The 27,872-nt window shown below is 31.8% G+C and overlaps 3 protein-coding genes across 4 annotated transcripts in view; 1 reads left to right on the top strand and 2 right to left on the bottom strand.

The window, feature by feature from the left end:
- Nucleotides 1-2,939, bottom strand: part of LOC134714845 (DNA polymerase kappa-like) — a 38,048-nt gene extending 35,109 nt beyond the window's left edge. The window contains exon 1 of the mRNA XM_063576480.1: nucleotides 2,828-2,939. The gene's annotated coding sequence lies outside the window, so the exon portion shown is untranslated. The remainder of the gene's footprint in view (nucleotides 1-2,827) is intronic.
- Nucleotides 371-8,521, top strand: LOC134716474 (uncharacterized). The gene is made up of 4 exons (XM_063579476.1): nucleotides 371-474; nucleotides 2,736-4,067; nucleotides 4,305-4,431; nucleotides 5,943-8,521. Exons 2-4 carry the CDS (start codon nucleotides 2,758-2,760, stop codon nucleotides 7,533-7,535), a joined length of 3,030 nt encoding a protein of 1,009 aa, XP_063435546.1. The 5' UTR covers nucleotides 371-474; nucleotides 2,736-2,757; the 3' UTR covers nucleotides 7,536-8,521.
- A 9,880-nt stretch (nucleotides 8,522-18,401) lies between these two features.
- LOC134713797 (aquaporin-10-like) lies at nucleotides 18,402-26,798 on the bottom strand. Of its 2 annotated transcripts, none has more exons than XM_063575080.1 (7): nucleotides 26,571-26,798; nucleotides 24,256-24,382; nucleotides 23,023-23,160; nucleotides 21,775-21,893; nucleotides 20,658-20,875; nucleotides 19,972-20,135; nucleotides 18,402-18,654 (listed from the first exon to the last, which is right to left on the bottom strand). In XM_063575080.1, the coding sequence occupies exons 2-7, from the start codon at nucleotides 24,320-24,322 to the stop codon at nucleotides 18,605-18,607; spliced, it is 756 nt and encodes a 251-aa protein (XP_063431150.1). In that variant the 5' UTR covers nucleotides 24,323-24,382; nucleotides 26,571-26,798; the 3' UTR covers nucleotides 18,402-18,604. The 2 variants fall into 2 exon arrangements, with proteins under 2 accessions (XP_063431150.1, XP_063431149.1); XM_063575079.1 differs by having other exon boundaries at nucleotides 26,575-26,798.
- Between the last annotated feature and the right edge of the window lie 1,074 nt (nucleotides 26,799-27,872).

The raw sequence follows: 27,872 nt of genomic DNA, 5'->3' as shown, positions 1-27,872 counted from the left end.
TTGCTATATAATAAAGTTTTGTTTTCCGAAATTAATTGTGCAATATGTTATTGCTCGATTTGTATTTGAACATACGTTTTATGTAATAAGGATGAATGGAATTTTCTGTGTGTTATTGTTCATATTCTAAATTTACTTGGACATATTTTCCCCTACATGGAACGAAATTTAGCTATTGGTCAAATTCTTTATCGAATCAGCATCAGCTAACATTAATGTATTGTATTATCATATATTGATATTTTATAGGTTCGTAATGAAAATCACGAATTAATGAATATTTTAAAGTGTTTCATGCCGACGGGTTCCATTATATCCCATTATCTGTGTAATAACGATTGTAGTGCTAAAATCTGTTGCTTTTCACATTTAAACAATGTTCAAAAGGGACGTCGTTAGCAAGTATTTCAGCTCTATCATAATTAAAACTTATCAGTCAATAGTGGACACAACAAGTGGATAGTTAACTTTCAGGTTTGTTTTATGAAAACGCGATTTAATTTCTTTTTTTTTTCAGTGAAAAACTATTCATAAATGTGTTAATATAAAAAAGAAGATGTGGTATGATTGCCAATGAGACATTTATCCACAAAAGACAAAAATGACACGAACATTAACAATTATAGGTCACCGTACGGCCTTCAAGAATGAGCAAAGCCCATACTGCATATAGCCATCTATAAAAGGCCCCGAAAAGACAATGTAAAACAATTCAAACGAGAAACCTTTTTTCAAACTAATTGGCAAATTATAGTTAAGTCAATGATTTTGTTACTACAAATTACTGTACATTTTCAGATATTATTGCAAGCATTTGGTTTTTTTTTTTATATGACTAACACTAATTTGAGATTAATTATTGCGATTTCAGGAAATATTTGTAACCCGGAACTGCTTTCTCTCAATCGATTTATGACTTTCGAACAGCGGAATACTACTGATGCCCCTTTTCTATAATAGGTGTATATATTCATCACTATTCTTTGCTTTTTTCCTTTGATCCTTTTTTTTGGTGATAATTTTCATACCATGCTACTTGCTTGAGATAGAAAATTATCGCTAGAAATTAAGGAGGCACGTGACGTGACATGCAATTGACATCGTCGTCATAGTTAAAATAGCGATAAACAGATTATCATTGGTCAATGATCAAAGTATATATTTCTGATACCATAATGTAAGTTCATATTTCATGATACTTAGTCGCATTATAATGAAAAAGGTTCATTTATGGTACAATATGAAATAAAATATCAACTTTATCTTAAACACTTAAAGGTCACAATTTGGTTCGTAAATGGGTCTATTTCAAAAGAGTTAATGCTAAATAAATCTGTTCTTTTAAAAAAAATTAATTACATTATATGCTTCAAAATAAGCCCATTTTGATGATTTTGTCAAAATATGATGATTTTGTGCAATTTACAAAGTTAAGCGCTTAAGGAAAACATTGTCACAGACCTTCGATCCAAAATGAATTGTAACCAAAATATTTCAATTTAGTTATAAAATTCATCAGTATAAAAGGTTTTTTTTTATCGTTCATTGCTGCCAAGGTAAGTATGTCAAACTAATTGAAATTATGAAAAATATACTAAAAATTGACGTTACAATACATATGTTTATTTAAGGACCATAGCTTCACAAATATTCAAGGAAGATGCCAAATAATGTAATTTTGTCTTCATAGTATTATCACAAGTATTTCTATGTGAAATGTGAAGTATTTTGATTTGATTATACAAAAATCAAAAATCTAAGGGCCAATTATAACTCTTCGTGAAATCATTAATTCAATAGATATCAAGGCTGCAATAGTTTGAAAATTTACTGTACTAAAGAACGTTAAACAAATTCTTGTAGAGATGATTCTCTATTTCTAGAATTTTAATCTATATTAGTCTACTGTAAATTAAATACTGTTATACTCAAACATTAATTGTCGTTTTAAAGTAAAGAAAACGATACATCCTGATTTTCAATTGTTCATGAATCACGATATAATTGAGTAGATACGCATTTTTCTCATTTGTGAAAGCATTGATCGCTTTGTATTAGAAATGATTTTTTTCATAAAATAAATAAAATAAATGTATGTGTGTTAGTTTTTAAGTTTTATTGTTAATTAGAAAATAAATGAATACTTTTTGTAATACAGCTATGAAAATTTATGATGCTATACATCCTATCGATATTGTTCACTTATATTTTAATATTGCAGAATGCTTGTTTCATACTGATTATAACGTGTTTACACTTAATCTGTTAGATGTATACTGATTGACTCATGTTGTCTTTTGGTGACCTTCTGCTGTTGTCTGTTCTATGGTCGGGTTGTTGTCTCTTTACACATTCCCCATTTCCATTCTCAATTTTATGTTAAAGAGAATAAGATTTATTTATGACTATTTTGGTTTCAGTAACTACATTGTACTTAGATCGTTACCTGGTGTCTTTTGTCATTATGTATAGTAGATACAATGGATAAGCTTTGGTTTGTAAAAAAGATTTGTTGAGTCTATTATTTAAACTATCCTTAATACGTCTTTTACAAAAACACTTCTTTCAGTAATTCACTAAGAAAGTTATCTTGTACAGTTAAATTACGATAAAGATGACACTGTCTACCCAAATCGTTAAATGTTTTTAGAAAAAGTTACAAGACACTTACATGGTGTTTCCCACATAAAAGAGGTTATAAAGATATAATATTACTGCTATCTTGTATTATTTAGATACAGAGTTGACAAAGACAAAATGTGGAAATATTTCAGCATTATCTTTTTGTTTGGTGAAAATACTTTTGGAAAAATACTGATAGACTCACAGATAGAGAATGTGCTCGAACAATATCATTATATATGTGGGACTCATTCCTGTTTATCGAATGGTACTCTCAATGACGATGAGTCTTCTTCCATGATTTGTGGACACTGTTCCTGTAACAACAATTGCATAAAGGATTCAAACTGTTGCCCAGAAATTATGCTTCATCAACCAAAGAGAATTTGCTTTGATGGAATAATTTATCGCCCAGCTATGCAATATGTCAAGGCAAAAACATATAACAAATACAAAACCGTGAGAGAATGTCCTCATTATTCTCCTGCTGATATCCACATTAAGTGTACGAAGAGAAGGGACGTCACGGAGAGAATTATGACAACCCCTATGACGTCACTTAACACACATCTAACGTATGACAATATTTACTGTGCTCAGTGTAACAATGATGCGCAAAATTTGGAATCATGGTATTTTGATTTCCAATGTAAAATGAAAATTAACTTTAACATTCTTAGCTCAGTTAATGAGATCGCTAACCTGGCTATTCAAAACAACTGTACAATTATAACAAGCCCTGTGGATAACCACAAATCTTTCATCGACTCATGTGAAGATGATCCAAAAGGGATGATATCTGAATGTAACAAAACTGGTACCTGGTTAAATGGAGACAATGCTATACTTAAAGCATGTCAATCAGTAGATCAACCGTTTGGAATGTTTAAAAACGTATTCTGTTATATCTGCAATCCACCGATTGTTCACAAAGAAATCATTACGTCATGTCCTTCCAACAATCACAATACCAGTCTTTTTCAACTATGTAACAATTCGTTGCCTAATGCAAGCTTGTATCCATACAAAAATAAGTTTTGTTATCAGTGCAATTTTAATCAGTCTTTAAATAGTGCCATCGATATACTGTATAAACATTCAGGTCTTGTTCATGTTTATTATGTTCTACCTCGCTACTGTAACGGACAGTCACAAATGGCGATGTATGGTAATACAACAGGTGTTGTTGTCGACACTCTACAGATGAATTTTACTGATGTACATAATTTAGATGAAGATATTCCTTTCACAAGGCAGTGGCAATATATGATAACCTGTCCAAGACAGGAAATATTTAGTATATTTTCCAGTGCCAATGATATAATACAGGAATCTTTATCACGCGGATGCAACAATGCTGAACCAGTTTCAAAGTACAAAATGCAATGTGTCAGTAAGCCACGACTTATACGTGAATGCAGTGAACCTTTGTATACATCTGAAACGTTTGTTATTTTGAAATCCGCATGCCTGTCATTAGAAGATAATAATTTAGTTGCATATAAAGGGTATTATAATATTTTTTGTTACATTTGCAACTTGGAATCTGTGTTCAAGGAACGTCTTTTATGTACAGACGAATACTTTCTTTCACTGTTTAACATTAAAGACGAAAAATGCTATAATTTTACACATTATAACTGGAACATCCAATTGCTTTATTGTCACTTGTGTTACCCTAGTGATCAGATAGGTGCAGGTAGAGCTGGTGGATATCGTTCAATGTTATTGTTATCATCATATGATCAATCTATAGGTAGCTCATTATCTCACAGTTGTTCAAGTCAACAAATCTTTGATTCCTCATTGGTGAGTAAAATATAATGTTGACGGGCAAAAATTTAAATCATACCGTTATTACAGAAAACATTAATATATATAATAATGGCATTTCCAGTGAAAAAATATTTTTTCGACATTATTGAATTCAGCGTTAAAGTTGGAGGGTATACTAATTAAGAAATTATATCTGTCTTTATTTGAGACATTAAATTTACAATGATTGAAAAGGTAAAGACCAGCTATATCAATTTTTCATTGTATTTTATGAATTGTTCTATAGTAACAAAACTTCAGTTGTAACGCCCTAAATAGTTGTTTATTCCGAGATGGTTTTCACTGTTTTGTGCTGACCTTAATAGTTTGTTTCTGTTAAATATATTAAGATTTCAAAACAAATAATATCTAGAGCAAACCAGAAAACGCAGGGTAATTATTGAAAAGTTTTAATCAATGCGAATAATGTGACTAGGTAAGTATCGCAATAATGAGAACTAATATGATAACTTTACGCTGATTTTTTTAAATCGCAATTGTTTACTCACTTTTTTTGTTCATTCTTGAAAAATCGTCATGCAAATTAATGAAAAATCTTTTGTTCAATACAAGACAAATGAAAAAAACGAAATGTACAAATAGAAACAACTGCCTTTTCTGAAAATTAAACTTTAGAATTAAAACTCTTATAACATCGTTTGCAACAGCAAAAGTGAATTATATAAACAAAATGTTCAAATTGAACGATTACTTTTGCTTAAATGTTAAAGTGTGTTTTTGTCTTATAACCATACAACTCGATTTTATAATAACAATTTTGATAATAATATTATTTAGTTTTATTTTACCGCATCTACGATAGTTGAGGGCATTATGATTTCTTGTCTGTGTTCGTCTGTTCGTCCGTCCATTCGTTCGAAAGTCCGTCTGTCCGCTTCAGGTTATAGTTTTTACAAGACAGTTTTGATGAAGTTGAAATCGAATCAACTTGAAACTTATGTTCCCTATCATATGATGTTTATACTAAAACGCCAAACCAGATTTTTTGACCCGAATTCCACGGACCACTGAACATAAAAAAGGATAGTGCCACTTTCAGGTTAAAGAATTTTATCAAGGTAGATTTTGATGAATATCAAAAAGAAGATGTGGTATTATTTCCAATGAGACAACTGTCCACAAGACACCAAAAGTTACACAGAAATTAACAACTGTAGGGCACCGTACGGGCCTTCAACAATGAGCAAAGCCCATACCACATAGTCAGATATAAAAGGCCCCGAAATGATAATGTTAAAACAAATCTCTATAAATGATCTTTCTAATTTAACTACCAAATAAGATTTTTGACCCCAAAATCACGGTCCACTGAACATAGAAAATGATAGTGCGAGTGGGCCATCCGTGTACTATGGACACATTCTTGTTAACTCTGATGTGTATTGAATAAAACAAATGTTCGTAGGTTTTAAATCGAAAGAAAATCTTAATATTCAAATGTTATGTATATCAACATTAATCATAATTTTCTTTCTTTTTTTCAGAATATTTGTAGAAATTTGAAGTGTATACCTGGAAAGGTCTTAGTAAACAACACATGTATTCCACTTCTACAAATGACAGCAGATTTATGCTATATTTTTGCAGTTCATTTTGACGCTATAATTTCTGAAAACGCCCGTGAGACAGTGGGTATTGATTTGATAGGAAAACTAGCCGATGAAGCATTTGATGATTTGAATACAAGGTTAAATACACCATTACATGTTAATATGAAATATGTAATTGCGAACATCTCGTGCAATAACATTCACATTAAAACTTCATTTTCTGGGTACCTATACTTCGATTTCTGTACTTTTGGAATAGTATCAAGACATGACATTGATTCAAATTTGCTACACCTGCTAAATTCAACAGTAACCCTTAATCAAAGTGATCTTATAGTAAGGGTAAAATATGAAATGGATTCGGAGGCGTTTGATGTACCTTCATTGGTAGAAAATATAGCTGTTGCAGACTTGTGCACATATCAAAGCGTGTATTCAATACATGTTCCTGGCAAACTTGCTATGTATTACCGTGTAAATAATCTACTACTGTGTACTCAGGTTGAATTCACCACACAAGAATATGCAAAACAAAGAAATCGGGAAATTAAGCTTCATAGCAGTGGCCATCTCTTAGGGCGGAATGACTATCTTACAGTAAAGAATAATTCTATTAGAGTGTGTTCTGATAGGTACCTTCAGCTCATTTCCGAAGTACCAGATGAAAATATTAATATTTCTATGTTTATTGTCAGGGTCATTTGTAATGTTGTATCACTTATTTGTTTAACTCTCACATTTATAACATATATGTTATTCAAAAGTTTGAGAACAGTTCCTGGTCAAAATAATATGACACTAGTCTTATGTATGATTTTGAACGAGCTTCTTTTCCATGTTCGATTATACAGTTTAGAAAACATAAATGTATGTCAGGCAATAGGTGTCCTTCAGCATTATTCCTTTTTGACTGTATTTACATCATTTAACGTGTGTACATTTCATATTTACAGGGTTTTCACCACAAGTTTTTCAACCACAGCAAACTCAAATATTCATGTTTTATTCAAATACAAGGCTTACATTTTTGGATTTCCCGCTGTCATAGTTACAAGCAATATTCTTGTAACTTTTATTTACAATGATTATCAGTCTATTGGATATGGAGGTGATTTGTGCTTTATTGTTTTTAAATTGGCAGCAATTGTCACATTTTTATGTCCAGTTGGTATTATCTTAATGACAAATGTTTTCATGTTTGCCGCAGCAATCTTTAACATTTGTACTTCTCCACACGTGTCGTCAGAGAATGTATCACATGACAAAAAAGACAACATGGTGATATACTTTAAGTTGTTTGCCATAACTGGGTGTACTTGGATATTACAGTTCATTGAAGCTTTATTCCCGGAATCAATGTTCACTGTTTTAATTTCAATGTGTAATTTGTTAACGGGAACATTTATTTTCATGTCATACATTTGTAACAAGCGTGTTTTGGAATTGTACAAATCCAAATTTAAAGGTGGCAAAAAGTATCTCTTTTCCTTTAATTCGGCAACAAACCAAACAACATTACACTCCTGACTGATATTAATTTTGTTTTGATCGCAAAAAAAAAATCAAAAAGATATACCACAAGCACATATTAAAACAAGTAAAATATCAAACGCAGTAAACAAATCCTTTTGTGATAACTAAAGCACATTGTTATAATATCATATATCATAATCAGATAAAAAGTCATAACCGGAAGAAAAACGACGAAAAGATAAAACTAACAGAGAGGGATAAAATGTTCTTCTTTCACTGGTGGTACCCTTTGTGAAGAAGCTAATGGCCAGTCCAATTTCCGGGATAAATAGCATTCGATGAAATCATAATCTCAGAAAATAAAACGCAATTGTATTTACTACATATTAAACAGATCCATGTGAATCTGTGATTCACGATTTCCAAGACGCTTAATCGATCAAGAATGCGTTGGTACAACGTTCGAAGTAATACTTCAACTGAACCATCTAGAAAAATTTTTCTAAAAGTTTGCTCAATTTACCATTTTCAATTTCTGTATCAAAGCCGATAACTGAAGGATTTTATTTGTACCTTTGTGTCTACAACTGTTAGCACTTAGTAATTTATCAAACTTAGAATGGAAATAGGGAATGTGTCAAAGATACAACAAACCGACCAAAGGGCAGGAAACATTCGAAGGACGCCAATGGGGGAACACAGAATAGTGACTTTTCTTCAGTATAGTTGTATGCAGAAGAAAAGAATTGAGATACTTCAAAATCAAAGGCGATTATAATATCTCCTTCTTCCTTTAAAGGTAGAAATAGAGTCCTTTGCCAACTTGAATCTTAAATGACACTGATTGACAGGTCAATGTTATTTATTAGATCAGTTAGTTTTATTGAAAAAAATTATTTGCTAGAACTTTATATTTTAATGAAATTTTTTTTACTCTTTCTTATTAACAGTTAATTTGGCAGAAACATATGATTTTGATATATTTCTGTGTAAAAGTTATTGTGAAAATGAATGTTGATGTGGAATAAATGTCTTACTAGTCCGTGGCTTGTCTTCTGATATATAATAATAAGATATATAATTTATATGAAGAGTAATAATAAAGGAAAATTATCATATTGTTTTGTATCTTGAAAACATTTGTTAGGATATTAGTGTTAATTATTGTAAAGACTTAACTAGATGCAAAACCCACCATATTCGAAAAAAAAGGTGAAATATCCAAAAAAAGAGGTCAAACTCAAGAGTCAAATGACAACGACAGCACTAACATATAAAAAGGACCAACAGGCATACAACAATACCCAAAATATAACATGTAAAACTACAGACAGAACAACACAGACCCCACCAAAACTACCCTGCTCTACATGTGGCGCCAGCGTACCAAAAGATACAAAAGCTAGTTTGATTATTTGTTTAAATGATAACGAACCTTTAACCTTTTATTGCCAAATTATTAACCAATATTAAAGATCGTCAAATTAGTATTAAGTTAGCCCTATAGATATGTTCAATGATGGCATTAATCCTCTTTAGATTGTAGCTAATTCATTCAATGTTTTTTTTACGTGGTTGGTTTGGTATTTTGTACTTATAAATCTAAGCAATTTTAATTGGCGTACAAGTCAACACGTTTATCGACCATTTTGGACCTAATCAACCAAGTCAAAAATATGACAGTTGTTATCCATCCGTTTGATGTGATTGAACTTTTGATTTTACCTTTCAATTTGTGACTTTTCGATGATCACAATTTTATGATTTTACTTTTAACTACGAATAACCTGACCGAAAGGCCATGCCATGTGACATTATCAGTCAAACAAACTCCTATTTTCAATTTTATTTATTAAATCAACTCTTTAGGAAACAATTGCTGCCATTGGTCAATTCAAACCTTCGACATTAAATAGAATTTCAAGCCCCACCCAAGCGAACCTGCGTAGAAGAAATGCGTTATGTAAACTATCAAAAGTTGAATGAACTGGTCACATACAGAACTGTGTTAGCAATTCTGTCGTATTACCATGTACATGATATATTTTTTAATATTATACATGATTATAACTTTGTGCAATAATTCTTATATTGTTTAAATCTTTAAATTTGATGTCAAAAACTCTAAATGTTTTTCACGGAGGAATATTGAATCCAATACTGTGTTCTCTCAAATAAATAGTTTTGGACTAACCAGAGTATCTTTTTTTAAGGGAGACATCATTAGGAAATATGAATGAAGAGACTTCATGATGTATATCAAGGGACATTCAGACTCATATGTCGAAAATGAACTGGCACCACCGTTGCTAAAAAAATTAAAAAAAGACAAACAAACAAATAACAGTACTGTAGACAAAACACAAGATAAAAAATATAGGCTGAGTAAGACGAACCCGTCATGTTAGTACAAACCCGGTAATTAGTCTAACTCGTTTAATAGGTCACATTTGGGGAAAAGGGGACGGGATTGTAGTAACAAAAATTTCAACATATCTACTGTCATCTTTTAAGCATATCAATAAAAGACAAGTCTTCCCTTGAACATGTGTTGTGTCAACCCCAATTTCGTTATTTTGTATTTAACATAATATTATTATACATGTATAATTATGTATTTTATTTTAAATAACCTTCTGAATTGTTTTACCTTCTAATTATTGTATTTCAATAATATTGTATGTTTCTTGGTAAAATTAGTCTTGTTTTTGGAGAGTAAAATATCTTTCTATATTAACTACCAGTATCCTACATCTGTATCTGCTATTGAAACTTTTCTCTTGAACATATTGTGACATGAACATGTTGACCACAACACATCAAAGTAATTTTATTTTACTAAGTAATAAAATCGAGAATGGAAATGGGGAATGTGTCAAAGAGACAACAACACACACCAATACGCACAGTGAAACTCAGTTCAAAGAACTTCTTAGAGATACTAGAAGACAATGTGGATTTTTATATTAATAATTTTATTTTATTCTTAACCAATTGTGTATCTATTTGCACAAACCAACACAGGCTCTAAAAAGGTAGTCAAAATTGTTATCGTCTGGTTGTTTCATCTTAATATGAAAAGACAAATTTGAAACCCATCAAAATGTAAAATAACATAAATACAATACTCAAAGAAAAAATCCAATCAGAAAGCACCTTATCAAAAGCTCAAAAACATGAAACGAATAAGAAAACAACTGTTTTTTTCCTAACATTTTGCATGCATTTCTTTATGTAGAAAATAGTTGATAAAACCAGGATTTTGAGCTAGCTTAACCTCTCACTTGTATGACAGTCTCATAAATTCAAGTATATTGACAACAATGTATGAACAAAACAAACAGACACACTAAGATAAATAAAAGTCAACAAGAAAGGTACATCATTTTGTTATATTCATAATCTCAATATAAACAATCAAATATGTTAACAAGTAAAATAAAAATGACATGTAAACAAAGCACATTAGAATGATCACATCACTTCTCATTGGCATCGGATGCATAAGTACCAAACCACGCCTAAAAGATACCACAAAATGAACTAAACAGTAAAGTTAAATAATTTACAAACACAAATAAAAGAACACTATAACACGTGATAAACTACGTTCTTTGACATGAGCATAGTTCATCATATTTCTGCTAAGACACTAATGACGCTTATGAAGTCTGGGTAGAAGCGATATGCTCTAAAATGCCGAATGAGTTGGGAAATATATTTTCAATATGTATTGAAACATCACCTTTATAATGTTCTTCCTGTACTACTAAAATTTAGTACTTCAGTTTCACCAAAAATATCCGCCAGTGTAACATGCCAACCCTTGGTATACACAAACAGGGGGTAGAATAGTGCTGGTCCGGTGGTCCTGGACCAGTAGAATTTGAGTCGGACCAGTATATTTTGTCACTTGGTAGTCCGGCAGATCAGTAGAAATTTTTCGATAAAAGTCCTGCTTGAATCGCAATTTCGGCTTTTTTACAAAACAATTAACCTGCGAACTCAATTACACGGTATTTGAGTTACTAAGTATTACAATTGATTAAGTTTTTATTAATATTGAGGTTGAGCGACCTTCCCAACAACACAAAATGAGGAAATTTTTTGGAATGAGTCAAATCGACGGACCAAAAAAATTTAGTCAAGTTCAAATGATAGATCTGAATAAAGTTTATGAAATTGACAAAAAGAAACGTAAATATCAAATCTTAGGTAAAAAACGCGAAAGGTTTATTATATTTGATTGCAATTTAGTTAATTGTATTATGTATATCATGTGAACAATTTGCAATGACATCCCTAGATAAGAAATGTATTTTTGTAACGAGTTCTTCAAATTTAAAGTTAGATTCTGTACTTGCTGCATGTAATGAACAATCAGAACAGCACTAAAAAACTACGAGAATAAAGGGGAGGAAAAAAAGGAAGGGAAAATCATGAAAATAAACGTTAACATCTGTCATTTATATAAGTGTTTGTCAAATGAATTTCATCTGTGCAGGACCAGTAGATTTGGAGCCGGATCAGTGGATTTTCAGTCGACTGGTCCGGCTGGCCAGTACACAAAAAAGCTTAAATTCGACCCCTGTTAACACAAACATGCCGTGCATTTTTATGTTTTCGTTATAACCTTGATAAAACCTTCCATAAAACGCCAGTTGTTTGCATTCAATTTGTACAATACGAATATTTTTGTTTTTTTTTCATATTCTTTGGGTGAATGAATTGGTCAATTTCTTTCGTTTGTGATATTTTCAAAAGGAAAGTCAGGCTCAAACACGTCAAACGAATGGATAAACACTGTCAGTCATATTTCTGACTTGGTACAGTAATTTTCGTATGTACAAAATGGTGGATTAAACATTTGTTTTAAAGCTATCTAAACCTCTCACTTGTATGACAGTCGGATCAAATATCATAAAATTGACAACGAAGATGAATTAAACAAACAGACATAATATATAAAGTTTTTTCAACGTTTGATAACCTGTAGTGTAAGAATAAAATTAAAAAAATAAACATGTTCACATGGATTGTCTTCATATTATCGAGCTCTTTAAATAAACCTTTAAAAATCTATTTGATGTTGCGTTTGTAACAAACACTCTAAATGCTTGTCAAACTGCAAAACGAAAACGAACTCAATGACTTGATGATTTACCAATTATACATACATTATATAAATATAAGATGATGTGGTGTGAGTGCCAATGAGACAACTCTCCATCCAAATAACAATTTAAAAAGTAAACCATTATAGGTTAAAGTACGGCCTTCAATATTATTATATTCACTAATATCTAAAACGTCACTAAAGTCACTCAAGTTACGAACATAGCAAACTAGCCAAAAGAAAAAAAAAATCAATCTAATTTAAGTATACGTACAGCTTCAGTTTCAAAGCTTTTGTAAAAGATCTTGCGACTGACCTTAAGAAACGAATTTTTGAAGGTACATGTATGTATCATTACGACAAACCAGGTGGAACTGAAACGGCCTTTCAAACCAATAAAACAAATAAAATAAAATAATTGAATGTTGCAAGAAATCTTATAAGTGTTGCATGAACACACTGTATTCAAATTGAATTGCTAATAATAGAGAAAAAAGAAAAAAAAGGGTTATATTGACAAAAGAACGAACCTTCCAAAATAGTATCGTTTTAGTACTACACTTTTAAACAGTTTTGAAAATAGAAAACAAATTCATTAAAATAAAAAATCCATACACGTATTATAAATCAAACCTAAAAGTTAATTTCTTGTTTTGTCCACCATTGACGGATAAACTTTAATTCTGAAAGAGTTGAAATAACGGCTAACGACGTCCCTTTGGTACTTTATTTTAACATTAAAAGCAATTAATTTCAGCAATTCAAGCATGATTTCACAAATGAGAAAATATACAGTTGGGATGAAATACTTAGAAGATTATATGAATTCGTAGTATTCATAACAGATTTATATCATGTGTAATAATACAATATATTGACACCAACTGATACTTCGATAAATATCTGACCAATAGCTCAATTTCGTTGATGAAGGGCAAAATAATTTCACATTAAATCAAAATATGAACAATGTAAAAACATTTTGTTTTTTTTATAATATACAAATATCTACCTACAAATAGAGCAACTTTAAAACCTGGTTTATTATGATTGTCTCAAGTCATATGATGCTTACCAAAAAAATGTTCTTTTTGAACAAAGCCGACGTGTCATTGTCCCTGAGAAAAAAATATAACATAGAATAGTCATTTATTTCGGTCAAGGTTAAATTTCCGGCAAACACTATTAAATTATACTGGGATTTATGAAATGTTGTAAATTTCATTTCTACAACATTTCACAAATTGAAATATATTAGTATGAACAGCAGACTTAAGGTTTACAATCTTGATTGGATTTGCCCTTCATTAAACCGGTCCACTCAACGCTACTTGTATTTCAGCTAGTGAATAACAATTACTTGCAAAGTATTTTATACCGCCTTCAGTTGTATATTACGCTATAATTTTTATAAATGAAGAAGCCGTTTCCAATTATTTGTTATTCACTTGCTGAAATTGAAAAAAAGTTGATTGAACCATACTATGTAAGACTAAAGTGATTTAATTAAGTGATAACATGAAGAGTTAATACATAATTGTGTACACTTCCTAAATGGTATGATGCTGTTACATGAAGCAAACATTAAATTATTAACACAATACTGACTGCTGTTTCTCTATTTTTGACATTTTTACCTATTATGTATGATTGTTTTGTTCACACATCGTTGTCAATACAATGTAATGTTATGCTACTGTCATACACTTGAGGTTTAGCTAGCTTTAAAACCAGGTTTAATCGACCATTTACTACATAAGAACATGGCTGTATAGATGTGATTGAGCTTGTAATTTTGCAATTTGATCAGGGACTTTCCGTTTTGAAGTTTCTTCGGAGTTTAGTATTTTTGTGATTTAACTTTTTTGTAACATGAAAATAAAACATTCAAGAATGTTTCAACAAGAACATGAAACTTCATATATCCCCTTAAGATAATACAAAACATTGGTCAATTACTTTTAATTTACCGATAATTCACTTTTCTTATTATATATTTCTTGTATAACTAGATAATTTAATTTTGAATATAACGCGTCTTCTGATTGGCTGACAGTGTTTTGTCTATCAGCTCATAGAAATAACCCGACTTAAACATAGAATTTAGAATTGAATTATAAGGAATGACTGTTATATTTTTTTTCTGTCTATTGGCGTGTTATTCAGTGTACCACATTTGTTCTGTTATTCCTTCATAGACAGAAAAAATAGTACAGTCATTATTTATATAGATATTATTAATATACGATGCAATAACGTAAATTCTTTCATCAAAATGCATTGTAACACTCACCAATCATTCATCTATATTTTCTTGTTTCGTTTGAATTAAATCCGGTCGGCTTTGAAATATTAAAATATGGGGAAAATCTTTCCGAAGCTTTTCTTTGCAAATAAAGGTGTCGAAGCCATACGTTTAGCCAAAATCTTTTATCATTGATAAGTCCATTATAAGATATGCCCTTTCTTTAAGGATTAGTCTGTTCCAATCATATCTAACACATAACCACACCTATTGAATCTTATTTTTTTTAAAACTAAAACGCGGTATACAGAATGTCAATATTACCAACTTCAAGTTTAGACCTCCTTACTGCAAACAAAGCAACTATAACTGTTGATCATAACATTATGAACACCATTTATGTACGAAATATAATATTCAAAAGGTTATTTATTTACTCCACCAGTCTTCCACTGGAATCATAACTTCAAAGTACAAATAAATTCTTTAATGCATTATGACAGACAACAGCCAACACGTGAACATAAAGACATATGCACTCTTTATGAAAGTGTCAAAGATGTGAGGTCCTCGATACAACTCAGAAAAAGAAACTTAATGGGTCGCCTATGTACTGTACATGTCTATGCAACGAAATATCATCTCTAGTGTCATAAATTGTATACGAAGATTCTTTCCAATCTGATCAGCTTAGAAAGACAGAGTACGGAATGCAAAGGAACAAAAGGACCAACATGTTATAGTTGAAAATTTGTAAAACAAAAAGTTTGTTAATTAAAAAACAGAACTTTTACACGTAATATAAAACCTGAATGTTGTCAGTTTATCTTCGCCCTACGAGTTTAATCGTCCCTATGGTACTATTCGACCCTCTTTTAATTGTTTAGTCATCTGTTGACTGGTAAGTTTCATTACTTAAATATTTGAACTTATAACTATTGACGTCCCTTTAGTACGTCTTTTTAGAATGAAAACCATACAATTTTACCAAATTAATTGTAGTTACACAGATAAGGCAATATTAAGGAACCTGTGGGCTTGAATTGATATCAAATATTCATGAATTGTTTGTATTCCTTACAATACAATATCAATATATAATATTATATTATAATGCTATCAGTTGATCATTAGATATTGTATTTGACCATTAGCCAAATTTCATTTGTAAAATAAAAATCAAAAGATTTATACTGAATATAGGTTGTTTACAAAATTATCATATATATATAGCGTAAGTATTTGTTTTATGAAGAAACAAAACATATTTATACATATACATTGAGAAACGCTTTGCAACCGTGTTTAATATGCCTGTCCTTTCTTATTTAAGGTGTATGAAAAAGAGGCACACGTAACACGTCAGAAGCAGACTTGTTATATTTTAAAGGCAGTGAGGAACAATTGTAAATAAAAATAATGTATTTTACATTCCGTAGAATGAGAAAAGTAAAATAGCAAAAATAACGAACTCCAAGGAAAATTCAAAACGGTCAGTCCCTTATAAAATGGCGAAATCAAAAGCTCACAAACATCAAACGAATGGAAAACTGTCATATAATCTGGAATTGATATAGACATTTCCTTATGTAGAAAATGTTTTTATAGCCTGTATATAAACTTCTCACTTGTATGACAGTCGCTCAAAATTTATAATTCTTACAACAATACATGAGCAAAACAAACATAAAAGATGAAAATATGAAATCTTTTGGGTACAACAGTTGGACGCAAGAAATTATTAAACCTGTTGTTTTCATTTTTTTACATCACTGGGTCAATACCTCTGCTAGTGGACTATCAGACCCCGAGGGTATCATCAGCCCAATAGTCAGTACTTCGGTAACAAACTTTACTAAAATTGTCTGTTTATAAAATTTGAAATTATTAAGAAACTAAGGTTTCAACTCCCTCAGGCAAAGTTGGCTTTAGATGAATTTGGCTGTTTACTTTAGGTATGTTTGACATAAAGATCGTCAATGGTTTTGTTACTTGTATATCTTTAGATTTCAAAAGTTTGGCTTTGAGCGTTCCTGATGAAGATAAATCCAGAAAAGCGCTTCGGACGCAAGAAATTATTAAACGTGTTGTTTTTAATTTTTAAACGTTGTTTTATAATTGAAATCACCACAAAAACAAACAAATATTTCAACAAAGAACAAATGGGTATACAAACGTTGTATTAAAAAAGCACACCAGCAAAAATTAAAGATAAGAACGCAAAAAAAAAAATTACCATAGCACAAAAACATAAAAGCGCAATGTGTACATGTAAATACTGAGCCACGCCAAAAGAATATTTACTTACTGTAAATAGACTGAGCAGTAAAGATTAAAACATACCAAGACAAGTTATTAAGATGATAAACAAGGTCAGTGCCGAGAATCTATACTTCAAGACCATCATGTATTGATTATGAAGTTGATACGGAATGTTTATCAACAAGGTATTGTTATCTTCCGATGATTTTTGTTTGTTTGGAAAAAGTACGAGTCGTTCTGTTCAGACACTTATGACGTTTTATAAAGTCTGAGTAGCAAACTAATTGAACTTTAAATGTAAAACCAAATTATATAATGCACAAAATTTAAATTTTCATTAAGAGGGTAAAATATAAGTAATAACAACAAAAGAAGCTAAGCAAAAACATATACGATGACCTAACATGGTAGTACGTGAAGTTGAGTTGCAACTTCTTGAAAGTTATTGAGATCTTTTTAATTTGAAAGCCAATTTTCAGTTGCACATTTAGTAACAGCTTAAAACGCTGAAGTTACCAGAAAAGGCTTATCATGCTTGTAGTACCATTGTCAGACAGACGTATACACCTTTCAATTCACCAACGATAGTTGACCTATTGATTCTAAATTCAGAGAAAAGGACTTAAACGCAACCAGTTAGCATTGAGCAATTAACTTTTAAAAAATGAGACCAAATTCAAGGTAAAATTTACTCTGCCAGAAAGACATTCAGACCTTGTAATCGTTCAAGACACCTAATATAGTTGACCTTCTTCATATAGCGTCTTAGGTACTGACTTGTTTACGAAAACAAAACATTGATCATTGAGTTATGAAATTAGGTGGATGTCAGGTTAACGCCTCAGCTATCAGCTGACAGACATGAACACATTGCAAAGAATTGGTACATCAATAAAAATAGTTGTCAAAGGCTCAGGCTTAGAATTTGATACGCGCGTTTCGTCTACATAAGACATACCAGTGACGTTCAGATCAAAATAGTTAGAAAGCCGAAACAAGTACAAAGATGAAAAGACGTGAGTACCCAAAATTCCAAACAGTTGTGCCAAATACGGCTAAAGTAATCTATGCATATACTGTGACAGATATAATAAAACATCAAATCTACCAAAAAACTCTTGCAGAATATATGAACTTCCCTTTTCAAAAACCATTGGTGACCTTTCATATTTTTTATATTTCTTCTCTCAAATGTATGTTCCCTCAACCTACATACTTTTATTTCACTCATAACTTATGCCAAATATTAGATAAATGCATTGTAAGATTTTTCAAGTGTTAAGACTATGTTTTTTTGGGGCTAAAGTACAGATATAGTAGTTATCAAAATATGTCACAATCTCATTTTTTTAATTAAATAAATTCTAAATAAGCATTAAAATTAATGTAAAAGTAGAAAAAAACGTGTGACATGATAAAATGTTTAAATAAGTTTGAATGATAATCGTTCAGTATTAAAACCATGAAATCAGAACATTTCTGCTGATATTAAGTGGTGTGCTAGGAATCTGGAGACAGACTTCTGTTGTCGTATGTATGTCCTGTTTTTTCTACAAAAAAAAATGGGTTTCAATTTAATGCCGCTTAGTGATAAGTTATAATTTTACAGATTGAAATCTTATTACGGACGTTTATTACAGACGCTTATATATACCATTCCGGAGCACCTGAAATCACCCCAAGTTTTGGTGGGGTTCGTTTTGTTTATTTGTAAATTTTTGATTAAAAATGATTAATTAATGAAGAATCAGAAAAACAATTTAGTGAACTGGTAAATGGACAATTGGTCTCACTTCATTTAACAGTGAGCACATATCTGGTCAAGGTTTAGTTGCTCTGCTTTCTAAATTAAATTAAACTCGTTTTTTATTGGTCACGCAGTACAGTAATTTATATTGGATAAAAAATTCAATTTAAAAGTAGATCTCACTTTTGAATTTCACTTTTCAGAAACACCAGAAAACAGGTAGTCAACATTTTAATAATTTAGAATTTTTATGTTTAAATATGTCTTAGTTTGTCGTTGAAACTTCTATCAGCGTAGCCAATTTGTTAAAGAACATTGTGTTTCGTCGTTTGTTCTTTTTTCAACATCAATCTTCTGAAATCACCCCAAGTTTTGGTGGGGTTCGTTTTGTTTATTCTTTGGTTTTCTATGTTGTGTCATGTGTACTATTGTTTGTCAGTTTGTCTTTTTCATTTGAACCATGGCGTTGTCAGTTTGTTTCAAATTTATGAGTTTGACTGTCACTTTGGTATCTTTCGTCCCTCTTTTATATTCTGTCACCAACCGACAGCTTACCGAACTTTCATTGTTTTATATTCCTCCAACTGATTCCTAATACTATAAAATCAATACCACTGATGCTGATGGCGGAATGTTGAAGGTCATGCATTGACCTATAGTTGCGTCATCTGGCCAATAATAGTGTCTTCAAATAAACAAGCATACTCTTTTGATCGTAATATTGTATTTTCAGCGGTAAGTTCCATCCGAAAATTATGAAATCATACGTAGTTACTTATACCTATACTTATATGAATGAGGTGCGGTATGCTCAATCATTCGTCTCAACTCGGCCGATTCCGTACCATGATAGAAGGAGAGTAGCGGATTCTACCTAGGATTGCCGAATGGCTTGCCAATGAGACAATTATTCACCAAAGTTCAAAGAAAGTGGATGTAAGCACTTAAAGGCAATCGTACGGCCTTCAACAATGGAAAAACATCGTACCATGTAGACGGCTATAAAAGACATATATAGAGAACATATTCAACCAAACAAACAATTATATTGAATATGATTCAAAACATTTTTTTTAAATAAGATTATGCATGAAAAGGTTTTCTATAGAAATAACCTTACCTTCTACAACTGTGTTTTTAATCTCTTTGATTGGTATATCACCAGTAATCTCAACCACTTCTGACCAATGGAATCCTATCAAAAACTGATATAAAAAGGCCCCCAATATGGCTCCTACGTGTGGACCCAAAACCGGTATCCAAAAATATTTGTAATCATTGTAGCTGCAATAAGTAAAAATATTTATAAATACGTGTTCATCTCAATCCGTGTCAATTTGTCAATGAATGAACGCGATTTTATTGATAAGACGGAACAACTGTTCCAGTGTATTGTATGGCGCGTAAACGAACTTTTGTCACTGCATTCATCAATTCAAATATCAGCTCATCCAACATACGCTCGATTCATATTCTTGCTGAGTCAGTTTCAAAAACAAAAGTGCCACTATTCTATATATCACGTTTCAATAGCGTACCATATAGTATATACGAACTTTTGTTTCGCCCGAAATATTAAAAAGTAGGATTATATCTTTTTTCAGTAGGTTTAAAAATGCTTGAGAATACATTGCTGATACATTTAGTTAAATGGTTGATTACTGAACCTACGTTATAACTCAGAGAGTTAAAATACCTTTCTTTAGATAGCGAGTCGGAAAAAAACTTATTTCTATTTTGGTGATAATCGGTTTTATACCATCGACTAGAATATTAAACAAAAAAAGAAGAAACATTGATATTTACCTAAATACTTCAATACCCCATCCTGCAATAGCAGTAAATATTCTAGGACCTAAATCACGTGCAGGATTAATGGCATATCCACAGTTAAGATGGTAGGTCATTCCTATGACAACAACTATCAACCCAATAGAGAACGGTATTAATCCTTTATGTGTTTCCATGTTTCTGTCATCTGTCACTGCAAGTACACAACACAGAAGCATCGCTGTTCCGAGTAGCTGGTAAAAAAGTGTGAGCAATTATTGTGTTGTGGTTTTTTGTAAGTCAATTTCAATTTTATGATTTGTCTATTATTTTTACTTGTTTAGAAGAAACAAACTATAGATTCAGGTAATACGAAATACGAAATATTTTACGTAAAGAAAGCTCAATTATGAACATAAGCACAGATACACCAAAGAATAACATTTGAAGAATCTCACTACACCGATTGTGTTTTAATATATATCATAATTATGCTGCTTTTACATTTTAGTTAAAATTTTGAATAGTTTTTAGTTGATATAACGTTTAACTGAAATTGTACACAAGGTCTGCACGTACACTTATAAAGCTAAAACATATGTACAAAATTATATAACTATGATTGTCAATTAAATAAACATTTACGGCTCACAAGGAAGCTATTAAACCAAGAGTTCTAAATGGTGAAGTTGAAATCATCCCATCGTAAATTTTACGTACGCCATCACGAGTTGGTTGACCGTTATGAAATTTAACCGTTTCACAACTAATATCGGATATGTTGCTTACGTCGTAACTACAATCCCCTTCCCTTTCATGAATGTGACCTACCGAATTAGACTATTTACCGGATTTGTTATCACATAAGCAACACGACGGGTGCCACATGTGGCACACGACGGGGGAGCAGGATCTGCTTATCCTTCCGGAGCACCTGAGGTCACCCCTAGTTTTGGTGGAGTTCGTGTTAATTATTCTTTAGTTTTCTATGTTGTGTCATGTGAACTATTGTTTGTCTGTTTGTCTTTTTCATTTTTAGCCATGTAGTTGTCAGTTTGTTTTAGATTTATGAGTTTGACAGTCCCTTTGGTATCTTTCGTCCCTCTTTTAGCTATCAATCAAAACCAAAAGATAATATAAAGAGTTTAAATACCTGATCGCCTATACATGTAGCTACTGAGGCAAAATCCTGTGGATATGTTGCCCAGATCCCCGCTGTGCCATTTGGTCCCGCTACCATCCTGTTTCCTCCATCAAAACTATTTAGAGCATCTAAAATTATAGTGAATTATATATAATATATAATACACTGTCAGATTGATTGTTGCCAAACTAATTTCATTCATGTTCATGTCTTACACAATCAAATTGATAAGAAGCTTCTCAAAGCAGGTCGCCATTGATAATTGTAATGACAATAGTGAATGCCGCTTGAAAACGCGTTTACCTGGAACATAAACATTTTGCATTAAAGATCATCGTCTATCATAGTCTCTTGAAAAAGATACATAAAACGTTTATATATTTGTTTAGGGGCCAGCTGAAGGACGCCTCCGGGTGCGGGAATTTCTCGCTACATTGAAGACCTGTTGGTGACCTTCTGCTGTTGTGTGTTTTTTATTTTGGTCGGGTTGTTGTCTCTTTGACACATTCCCCATTTCCATTCTCAATTTTATTTAACATAAACTAAGAGTGGATATAAAATCAATTTTAAGATCATAAAGAGGTAAACGATAACCCTTAAGTTTTTATCGGTTAAATATTGATTTTGTTATCAGTAAATTAAAAATCAAACTTAATATTTATTGTAATACACATTTGTTCATTCACGATTCTGCAATCTGTCGGGACATGTTAATATTGTTGTCCAACTGTTGTTAATGTCTTTGAACTAGCATCAGTAACTGCGAATACTCTCGGATATGTTATTTTGTGTCTTGTGTGTTTATGTTTGGGTTTTTATGTGCTTTGTATTGATTCAAAGCGCTTTCGACGGATTTTTATAGTTGTTCTTACGTTGTACTGTTACACCATTGTTTAAAGTTAGGGAGAGGATTTAGCGGCAGCAGACATGTTTAGCCCAGTACATTCTGCGTGTGCAGGTGTCAAGTTAGAATAAAATCGAGAATGGAAATGGGGAATGGCGTCAAAGAGACAATAACCCGACCATAGAAAAAAACAACAGCAGAAGGCTACCAACAGTCTTTAATGTAGCGAGAAATTCCCGCACCCGGAGGCGTCCTAGCTTCAGCTGGCCCCTAGCAGTTAACTGACATCCCAGCTCCAGACTTATACTATTCTGACACCTTGGTTATTTTCCAAATATTTTGTTTCATTCCTCAACTAAATGACTTTATTCAGAAAGTCCAATTTTGAGAACTGTATATGACTTTTTACGTACCGTAATACACAAAATATATCGTTACCGAGGCAACGAAAGCTCCCAAGTACTGGCCTAACATATAGAATGGTACCTTCTTCCATGGGACTTTCTTGATACAGGCTAGGGCCACGGTAACAGCTGGATTTAAATGTCCTCCTGAAATGAAATGTACTCATTTCGAACTAACTGACTGATCTGGTTCTTGTATATAACGGTGGGCTTAAAACACCGACAATTATAGAAGATGTGGGGTACGTAGCCCGAATACATTCATTTACCTATCCTCCCAGAAAAAAAATCTTTTTTGCCCCATAGAATAGTCCACGACTATCGTTTAATATTTAAACATGATATAGATTATCGCTTTCTAGAAGCAACCATGTAGATAAACTATATGCGTTTTTTGTGTCGACGGCTTGTCATCTCCGATACACATCTTCTTTTTGTTTCATCTTCAAAGGATTTTAAAAGAAAGAAATATTTATAAGTATTCAATTATACTACTTTTTCTGTTAAGTCTGTTTTTTATGATATGTGAAACTGTACTTATGTATCAGGTCATACTTTGAACCACACAATTATTTTATTTATAATTATTACTTTTACTGTTAAGTCTGTTTTTTTTGTTATATCTACTTTTACGTGACTCTGCATTTATGTAAGCCGTCATACTTTGAACAACAAAATTATTTTATGTCTACCTGTGCGAATTTTAAACGCACATTTTTACACCAGTACTGAAAACCTTCCATCCTTTACGGGTAGACTTCTCATCGATGAATAAAGTCGTACAAGATAAGCAAAATGAGTATGTTAAATTTAATGTATGCCTTTTTGTCCTTCTTCGTTAGATTTGTTGTTTTTAAAGTGATTAAGATGATAACACAATTATATTGACTGCTGTATCCCTATTTGTTTTGTTCATGCATCGTTGACAATGTAATAGAATTTGATACGACTGCCATACAAGTGAGAGGTTTAGCTAGCTATAAAACCAGGTTCAATCCACCATTTTCTACATTAGAAAATGCCTGTACCAAGTCAGGAATATGACAGTTGTTATCCATTCGTTTGATGCGTTTGGACTTTTGATTTTGCCTTTTGATTTTGGACTTTGCTTTCGGAGTTCAGTTTTTTTGTGTTTTTACTTTTTAAAACATGAAAAAAACTTAAAACAAAATTGTATTTGAAAGACACGTCACTATATCTTTGCATTTGTACCTACGCAATAGTACGTTGATCTTATTTTACCTGATATGCCACCAGCTATGTAAACTCCCATTGTAACTCCTATACCCCATGACCAATGTATGGACATGTGATTTCCCACCGTATTCCGACTTAAAACAGCTTGTGCAACAGATCCATCTCCAAATATCTAAATTTTGAAAAGAAACAACAGCTTTTATAGTTTGTTCTTATGTTGTTCTGTTACATCACTGTGCAATGTTAGGGTGAGGGTCGCCCGCTATCACGTTTTACCCTGCCACGTTCTGTATGTGTTGTCCCAAATCAGAATGCTGTTCTTCTGTGGTGGTAGTTTTTTTTACATCCCCTTTATTTTATTATAAAGAATTCAGAAAAAAATATTCGTGGTGGGCAATTATTTGTTAACATATAATTATATATATAGTTAACATTGTCCTTTTTTTGTTGTTGTTGTTTTTATAGAACTTGGTTTGTTGACAAATCATTAGCAGAATGACGATAAGGCATTTGGTTATACTACATGGACTTGGAGACCCTACTTAATTATAGTATCACGATTTGCTATCAATATACAATAATTATAATCATGTTTCAAACAGGGCCTAAGTTCTCAAGAAATGACGTGGTAAATGAAAACATGTGCAGTTGTATAATATTATTATTTATGACGTTATAAAAATAAGTAGATGTGGTATGATATTATCTCTATAAATATTTCATATCATGGAGACAAAAATTGGGAATGTAATAATAGAAACAGGAAGATGGGCATTGAGTTTCAATGATACAACTCTCCATCCAAGTAACAATGTGTAAAAGTAAACAATTATAGGTCAAAGTATGGTCATCAACACAGAGCCTTGGCTTACACCAAAAAAGCAAGCTATAAAGGGCTCTAAAAATAACTAGTGTAAAACAATTAAAATGGGAAAATCATCGGTCTAATCTATTTAAAAAACGAGAAACACTTATGATGAACCACATCAACTACTGAATATCAGTGTACCGCCGTTAACACGGAGCCTTGGTCTACACAGCATGCTATAAAGGGTTAAAAAAAGACAAGTATAAAATAATTCATACAGGAAAACCAACGGTCCAATCAATATAAAAAACGAGAATGACATGGACAGCGACCGAATTGAATTCTGAGGAAGTACTTTAATTTGTCCCTGTTTCTATGGTAATTACAAAACAGTCCTGTTACTGATTTCGTGAAATCATCCAACAATTTTTTGTCACCATCTGCCATTTCCCGGCAACATTATATGTTATTCATGTCTTAGACAAGATATAGTGGGACATTCCCGGCTTTCATTTTGCATTCCCTGAGCCGAAGGTGATCGTTTTATTTTGAACCCATCAATCTTTTTATACACCCTTAAAGCATGTATTGAAATGGTGTCTAGTAATGGATTAAAATGCATTTCACAGAAGTCTAGAATCAAATAAAAGCATTAGTTCTTTGATAGTATGAATAAAAGATTAAAATGGCGAATAGCAATTTATCGGATGAAATGTAGAACTAATCTTTATTCATTAGTCGCACTGTAACATGTGTAATTGACAGAAAACCAGTGTGTTTTCATGATTGAATGATGCATGCGCGTTTCGTCTACATATAAGACTCATCGGGGACGCTCAAATCAAAATAGTTATATAAAAGCCAAACAAGTACAAAGTTAAAGAGCATTGAGTACCCAAAATTCCAAAAAGTTGTTCCAAATAGGGCCAAGGTAATCTATTCTTGGATAAGAAAATCCTTAGTTTTTCGTAAAATTCAAAGTTTTGTAACAGGAAATTAATAAAAATGACCATATAATTGATATTCATGTCAACATTCTTATAAAAAGGGTCTTACCCGGCCTACTCCATATACTCCTCATTTCGTTAGTGTTCTCGTGTGATATTTTGTCGAGTCCTTGAAGACAAATAGTATTTGATTTCTAATCGTTTCAAACCGTACGATGATATATAATTGCTTATTTCCATAAATATATCCAAATCAATTGAACTCTGGTTGATAGTTGTCTCATCAGTTGTTTTACCACATCTTATATTTCATATCAATAGTAAGTCGATAAAGTTTGGAGAACGGTTATGTATAGTCCTTAAAGTTTCTAAAGCTATTAATAGATACATATAACTGAAGTGTCGTCAAACAGTCGTTATATCGACTATTTGTTGTATTATCCGTCGAAATAAATTTAGAAATCATTGCATACCTGACAACATCACAGGAAACAGGAACATTTATTAACATCTTCACGAGGAGAAACACTAATCAGAAACTATAACATGTATAACAATACATGTAATACGTTTTTTTTGTATATAAAATGATTAATTGGTTTTACCTACTATTAGAGTGAAGGTTCCTAAAAATTCAGCAAACGTTTCACGAATAATATTATTTCTTATTCTAACTTTACTGGCAAATGCCTCCATTTTGTTGCAGTTTCGAAGTTTTACACATGCACTACACTGGCTTTATCATATCGCCAGAACTGGGTCATGTAAATACATAAACGAGATAAAATAAACCATTTTATTCACACACATATACAAGCTTTCAATCATATCTTAGCTGGTAGCCAATCTAAAATCACACTTTCGAGTAGTAGACTTATCAAGTTGACCTATGTTATCTTTACTCTAGGTGAAGTTCTTAACCTTGTCGTTGTAAATTCATTCATAAGATTTACTATAGTTACTATTCACATAAATTATGCACAAAAGGTATAACAAGATGACTATTGGACGGAAAATGCCTTCTTTCGGTTCATCATTCTACATTTCAAGACAGAATTAATGTAAATGTTATGAATAATAATTTAAAAAAACAACAACAAAAAAAAAAAAAAAAAAAAAATAATTAAAGAAATGTGTCCATAGTACACGGATGCCCCACTCGCACTATAACTTTCCAATGTTCAATGGGCCGTGAAATTGGGGTCAAAACTTTAATTTGAAATTAAAATTATAAAGATCATATCATAGGGAACATGTGTACTAAGTTTCAAGTAGATGTGACTTTAACTTCATCAAAAACTACCTAGACCAAAAACTTTAACCTGAACTTCGCACTTCTTATTTTCTATGTTTAGTGGACAATGGAATTGGGGTCAAAACTATAATTTGGCATTAAAATTAGAAAGATCACACCATGGGGAACATGTGTACTAAGTTTCAAGTGGATTGGACTACAACTTCATCAAAAACTACCTTGATCAAAAACTTTAACCTGAAGTGGGACGAACGGACGCACGATACGAAGAACGAACGGACGGACGAACAGAGGCACAGACCAGAAAACATAATGCCCCCTTCTATCGTAGGTGGGGCAAAAAAAAAAAAAAAAAAAAAAATGCGATTACCGAAATGTAATGTATATCATCTTATTATTTTATTACAATTTCAAAGTTCCTCACGGACTACAATACTACAATAGTTTGCAGCAATCTTTTTAGAGCATCTGAAGAATATCTTTGAATATTAGAAGACCTTATATAGGACACATTCACAACACCCTCAGATCTTATGGATGATATGGTTTCTTTCTGTTCTTGACAGCACAATTGATGCCTTGTCAAATTGCTTACATTTCATTTAGCGAAAACACATTTTGAATGTCATTCGAAGATGCATTAATTAAGAAT

This window comes from Mytilus trossulus, chromosome 4 (assembly GCF_036588685.1).
Source record: "Mytilus trossulus isolate FHL-02 chromosome 4, PNRI_Mtr1.1.1.hap1, whole genome shotgun sequence".
NCBI lineage: Eukaryota > Metazoa > Mollusca > Bivalvia > Mytilida > Mytilidae > Mytilus > Mytilus trossulus.
The sequence above is the reverse complement of the archived record's forward strand: the minus strand, read 5'-3'. Positions and strand labels throughout refer to the sequence as shown.